Source organism: Curcuma longa, chromosome 4 (genome assembly GCF_044706935.1).
Source record: "Curcuma longa cultivar G26 ecotype Majalengka, Jawa Barat chromosome 4, ITB_CL_G26_1.1, whole genome shotgun sequence".
NCBI lineage: Eukaryota > Viridiplantae > Streptophyta > Magnoliopsida > Zingiberales > Zingiberaceae > Curcuma > Curcuma longa.
In genome coordinates, this window is record NC_133864.1 from 6,207,257 (window position 1) to 6,214,048 (window position 6,792).

Sequence of the window (6,792 nt, forward strand, 5' to 3'; positions counted from 1 at the left end):
ATTGTTTAAGTTTATTTAATAAAATAACTGAATCAAATTGATTCTAAAATAAATTAGGTAATTAAAATAATTATTTAAGTTTAATTTAATTTTATTATGAATTTAAATTTGTTTTGTTTAAATGTTATTGAGAGTTTATTTGATTTTTTAAAATTTTATATTTTTAAAATTATTTATTCGATTATAGAACTGTCAATTTGAATTAGGTCCGTCAAATTAATCTACCCATCAACTAATTTAAATAGGTCAGATTGCAAATTTATCAACTCATTATCTGACAAACCTAAATAGGTCAATCCAAGCGAACCGCGGGTTCAGAGGAGCCAACTCGTGGGGGCTCAGGTTGGCCACGGACCTGAAAAAAAAAATAATAAAAATTTTTAAACTGCTGCTAACTGCTATAAAAAGCTTATCATCTAAATCTAAATCCAACGGCTGCTAAGGAAAACCTAGATCTAAGGGCCACGGGCGTAAGGTTACTTTGTCTTTGTTTCTCTTCACGAAGCCCTTCCTTGACTTCCTTTCCCTCCCATCGGCCTCGATCCGTCGGCCGTCGCTACTTGCTCGTTGTCGCTGATCGTTCTCTTCCTCCCATCAGCCTCGCTTCGTCGTTCCCTTCCCTCTCATCCGCCTCGCTCCGCCGTTCGTCGTCGCTGGTCGAGTGGTCTTCTGCCTTGCTCAGTTGCTCCGTCGCTGGTTGTTCTCAGTGCCCTCCGCGCCGAATCTCATTCACCCCCACTCGGCCACTCCAGCAATCCCCTAGAACGAATCCCATCAGTTCGGCTATGTCTTACGACGAGGTGGAGATCGAGGACATGGAATGGAACGAGGAGCTGCAAGCTTTCACCTACCCCTGCCCATGCGGTGACTTATTTCAGATCACTAAGGAAGATCTTCGCCTCGGGGAGGAGATTGCTCGCTGCCCCAGTTGCTCCCTCTTCATCACGGTCGTCTACAATCCTGAGGATTTTGCTGATTGCCCTGACAAGTCGAAGAAGACCCCCGCCCAGCCGTCACCTGTTGCTGTGGTTTGAGCTTCTTCGGAATCAGGTTGGCTTCTCTAATTCCTTGTTTGATCACTTTGGCAACGTTGAAAGCGTGCAATGGTCTCAAATATTCAATTTTTTTAATAATGAAGCGAAAATATTGTGGAAATTAGACATAAACACTATAGTTTTGATATGTTCATATTGTTTTGGTTGATCATATTTATGTTTGTTTTAATTTAAAAATATCAAATTTGGAAGTTCTCCTAGAGAATTAGGGTCGTTACGTAAGTGAAATCAAATGTGTAAGTGCTATCTTCTCTTGTTTTTCTTTTGAGTGAATTGTAGTGCTTCAGGGTTTTTTGAAATATAAAAAAAATAGGTAGGGAAGAAAATATTACTACTATAGCTTCATTGTGCATAAAATAATAGAGAAAATCATGTTAATTTTCTCAAACTAAATAAGTAAATAAATGTTAGCCAAGAGCATAGTATAATTATTTTCCATATTATATATATGGGTGAGGTGATGATTGGATCCTTGGGTGTGATTCTAGGGAGAGTGAAATTTATTGATCTTGAGTGTGCAATCTTCTTGTCAACCTGCATGATGAGGGCCCTAATTATGAATCCGAAGAATCTTTGAATCTAATTAAAGTATTTAGGTCCATTTGTTGTGCACAAAATAGTATCTCTGTAAAACGGAAATATTTTTGAATCCTCTCCTTCTTTCTCTTCCATCCTGAGCTCAACTTAAATTTGAGCAGCAATCCACCCAGATTAAGATCAACAGCCGTTTCTCAGAATGGGGGTGATCTCATTGTTGCCACTCGTTGTCCAACTTCTAGCCACCAAGCATCCCTACCTTCATACCTTCTGCAGATTGACCATGCTATAAATCCTGCATATGACACTGTTGGGCATCAGGATGCAGATGACGGTTTAGGTCACTGATGGTGAGTAATGGTGGTGGGTTAGAACATTTATTTTTCAATATTCTAGAAGTATAGCTCCTTTTATTAGATCCCATTGGATATTAGTTTACTATTTAAAAAAATATTCTTGAAAAGAGTTTACTAGCAATGATAAAACTAGGATTCTTCAAAAAGTATGCCTGGAAGCATAAATGATTGATCCCTACACTTAATGTTATACCTCTCTCCTCTCATCAATTCTCTCCATTGTCCTTTAATTGGTACTAGATCTAAACCTTGTTGTCCTGTTGTAGTTTGTATTCTAAAGTATATTTGTATAATCAAATATGAGAATTGTTATTCCATGAGAATTCCTAAGCTATAGAATTACCATTTCTGCAAACCAAACACAACATTATTGTCCTATAGTCCCTATATGAATTCAAATGGGAAGGCATTTTGTTAATGCTCATTGACACTCAGTGTGGAATTGTTGTAGGTTTGGAAGTCCTGGTCCACCGATTAGCTACAGATTCATCTGGCAACATTAAAAAAATTAGTTTTTGCTATTTAGACACAGTTCATGTACCCTAATGTTAACATTTTTTTATCACATGGGATACTCAAGAGCTTATCAGAATAAGTGATCACACTTCTTACCTACTAAGATGATACACAATCAACAAACTCTAAGGGGGCATTTGGTTGAGGGTTATCTTTGATAACCTTAGTTATCTGTCCAAGGTTATCAATCATAACCTTGTTTGGTTCAGGTTATCAACGATTCCTGAGTAATACAACATTATTGTCACGCCAGCAAAATGGGTTATAACTCCGGAATCTGATTACCTTGGTAAGGTAAGGTTTTCACGATTCCGGGGTTAATAACAAATTTATCCCAAAAATACCCTTCAATATTTACCCTTTAAGACAAAAATATCCTTAAACGTGTATCAAATATCAATCCGCCCTAAACTCATTTTAGCCGAATCCCAAATTGCTTCATTTGCAAATTTCGATTCCAAAACCCTAGCCGATTCCAAAACGTGTGCCCAAGGGAGGGAGCTCCGTGCGACATGGCAAACCAATAAACTGCAAATACGTCAAGATTGGAAAAGATTCAGCCAAGGAAGAGGATGTCATCCAGCTTAGAAACTGTAGGGTACTGATTGAAGTAAAGTTGGAACAAGGTCGATGAAGGCTGAGCCATTTCATTGCATATCCTCTTGGCTTTACTGATTTGCTCCTCACGCCATCCTTTTTCTTCTTTCTCAGTCTCCTTATTTTCATCTTCTGCTCCAGAGCCATCATCATTATCATCACCCATGTCCTTGTTTGCATCTCCATCATCCTTGCCATCTTTGTCTGCTTCTTCATTGGCTTTAGCATCTTCCTCCTCCTCATCTGGTTGCAACCATCCCAGCAAAAGCTCCTTAAGAAAAGGCTTTTGTTTGGAAGTGCAGAGGCTCCTCCTTCTGCCCTCTCAAGCCCATAATTGCTTAAGACTCTCGACTCGGATAGATTTTTTAGCTCTTCTAAATCACAATCTTCTTCAGAGGTTGAGTTATTTTTTAACTTGTAATTTTATTTTATTTTATACACTAAAACCTCCAACCAAATAAGTTTTATTGTATAATCTAGGATTGAACCAAACAACATAGGTTATGTTTTATTTCCTAAAAGGTTATACGTGATAACTTGAACCAAACAGCCCCTAATAGGTATTGATGGTTCCAGGAGATTGGAAAAGTTGAAGCCTTCGATGTGCAATAGACAATCAAGAAGGAATTTATGCTTAAATATTCAAAATAGCAGACAAAGATACACTATTTTAGTTGTCATCTTAGTGTTTTATCTCAATTTTGAATTATTTAAAACATTGATTATCTTTCGCTATGGCAAACGAGGATTGATAAACGAAGGAATGCTACCAATCAGTGGATTTTAGTGAGATTGATTTCTTGATGATTTGTTTACAATTAGTTGAAATTGTTGTATCTTCAAGGTGCATCATTTATCTGTTGCATATCTTTCATTTGTGTTTACTTGGCCTTTTCTGTCTCAAATACAGGCATATTTTTGCGTAGTTGAGCTCTAGCAAGCAGAAGTTTAACATCATTCGATATGTCAAGTGGTCGCTCTGACACGGATAACATGGTTGAGATAATCTTATAATCTTTGGTATGTTTTGATATATGGATATGTGGAAGTGATTGAGATAATCTTGTAGCTTTTGGTATGTTTTGATATATGGATGTGAAAGCTGAAGACTTGTACCGTGTAGGAGGGGAGAAATAAATTATTTTTAATGTATTTTATGGTTAGTCATTCTTGTTGCTATTGTGATCGACCAAGCTACCTTCAGATTCTGCGGTTTGATTGTTTTTTTTTTTGTTTGATTGATGATGTTTCATTTTTGCCTATTTGAGCTTGGGCATAAGGCCTAAAATGCCTTTTTTTTTTATAAATGTTCCATTAAATTTCTCTTTACTAAGATTTAATTCACATTATAAGCTTTGCATTATTATAAGATTGATATTTTTATTTTAATATTTTAATAAATTTTAGTTAAAATTGAGTTATTATAAATGGGTGGGAAAATGGAGGGGAGAGAGGTGAACAAAGTAAAATCATGAAAATAAAAAACTTTTATTGAGCAATTAGAAGTATATTATTTAGTGTTCAATAATAGGATTCAAGAATATGGTCCATTAGGACGTCCAATGGCGGACCGGCACTTCCAACCGTTTCTCAACGACTTTCGGCTTCTGCAGTGTAGCCACGTGGCAGGCAAAGAAAAAACTCTTCCGACGAAACACAACATAAAGGTCACCTGTACGGGGACGCCACACACCGATTTTTGTGGGTTGGAAGATGATTAGTTGAGTCCCGTCACCGCCCTCTTGTCTTCACTCAAGAGTAGAATAGTCATTTGGATGCCACGTCGGCGATTGCAGAAGTTTCTAGTGAGTCGGTGTGAGGCTGTGAGCAAGTGCTTCAGCATTTAAAAGGAAGGGATGTGGTGTTTTTGATGGAATTTATTTATATACTTTTATCCCATTATTTATTCGTCACTAATACCCATCAAAATTAATTATTTATTTACCAAACTACCTAATTATCACGTCTCTCTTGAACTCAATGATAGAAGCTTCTATCTAGACTCATGGTGCGGGGGTTTACTTATTATTGACCACTATTTATTAATAACTATTTACACAATTCATTTATTAATAAATGTTTATACAATTAATGAAACAATGCTAAAACTCGATGAATCATAAATTATCAAACATTCTAAACACAGTATTATACATACACTTATTAACATAGTTGCAATTCAACAAGATTTTTATTCATACATAACTATAAAAATATATTTTACAAGTTACACTTCGTGTGTCATACAACAAGACACCTACAATATATATACATCCCTACTCATGATTATTACAATTAACTAAGCAAGGACACAATCAAACAATAATACAAACCACAATAACACACATTTACAATTATACATCCTGTACACAAAGATACATACAACATATACAATCAACTTAATTTTGTTCATGACCACTAAACAACTTCACCATAATCCAACTCCTATCACAATTTCATTCAACCGGTTACATCATGATTCCGAAATCAATACAAGGTTCAACAACAAGAAAAATTTTCATGAATACACATCCACAATATTTCATTCTAATCCAACATTCATCAAATTCATACTCAGATTGCTAGCAACTCAACAATAATTAACAGAACAACTAATCAAATGGGTTTTCCTTAATTAAATCAGCTACTAACATAACATGAATTCCATAATCACTTTTGTTTCCAACCAATACAAGTTGTTCAACAATTTTCATACAATCCAATTCATTATACAAATGAATACAACAGTTTAATTCGCAATCTTATAAAGTTCCAACACAAATCATTCAATTCCAAACCGACATCTACCCAATCTCATGCTATCAGATCCAAACACAACATCAACAAAGAACAGAATTAGAAGTCAGATTAATACTAGAGTCAAGATTAAATCAGAATTAGGGTTAGGAACTACAGGTTAGAGCACAATTAGGGTTAGGACAATCTATTCACAAAGAAGGGGGGTTTTGATTCAAGCAACTGATAAACAGGAAGTAAAGAACCGGAAAACAGAGATGCAACTCAGGAAAGGTGAACTGATGGTTGTGCTCTTCCAAATCTGCACAGAAGGCATCCAAGCTTCATTCGGTCAGACCACACCAACAAGGGAAACAGGTCGCGCTGGAGCGAATCACCCACAGCGGAGTGTGATAGGAGACGGCAAGACTCAGGATCCAGCCTCTGCCCTAACTCTCAGCTGCAAATCACAGACCAATCGTTAGAAAACAAGAAACATGAACCCCTTACCTTGCTCTTTCTCCGGTGGATGAAGAGGATCGGAGCTGACAAGGCGTCCCTTGTCTAGCGCCGGTGAATGAAGAGGAGTAAGGAACTGCCGGAGCGAATCACCCACGACCGCTCTTACTGCTCGAGGTACTCCGGCCTTCACCCGCCGGAGCAAATCACCCACGGACGGTGAAGAATCGGAGGGGAAAAGAGGCTGTCCACCGGAGCAAATCACCCACGATGGAGTCCCCTGCGGAGGTGTTGATGATCGCCGACCGTCTTGAACGCCGGCCGCCGCCCTGCTGCCGATTGGGAAGGGAGGAAGAACTCGTTGCGACGGGAGCCCGGCGAAGAAGCGGCGTCGCGAGAGAGAAGAGAAGAAACCTAGAAACCGAGCTCCCGTTTCTCTGAACCGGCTTCGAGCTTTAACGCTTGCGCTGAACCGGCGCCATTTGAACCGAACCGGCCGAATTGAAATTGATTTGAACCGGTGTGGATTTGGACCG

At 38.0% G+C, this 6,792-nt stretch overlaps 1 protein-coding gene across 1 annotated transcript; it reads left to right on the forward strand.

Annotated features, from left to right (window-relative positions):
- The first annotated feature begins 508 nt into the window (after window positions 1-508).
- On the forward strand, window positions 509-4,228 carry LOC141828424 (diphthamide biosynthesis protein 3). The gene is made up of 2 exons (XM_074715851.1): window positions 509-1,050; window positions 3,972-4,228. The coding sequence occupies exon 1, from the start codon at window positions 786-788 to the stop codon at window positions 1,032-1,034; it is 249 nt and encodes an 82-aa protein (XP_074571952.1). The 5' UTR covers window positions 509-785; the 3' UTR covers window positions 1,035-1,050; window positions 3,972-4,228.
- The last annotated feature ends 2,564 nt before the right edge of the window (window positions 4,229-6,792 follow it).

Bases quoted from the DNA above. Each gene is read 5' to 3' on its own strand.
- LOC141828424 (XM_074715851.1), top strand. From the start codon at position 786: ATGTCTTACGACGAGGTGGAGATCGAGGACATGGAATGGAACGAGGAG.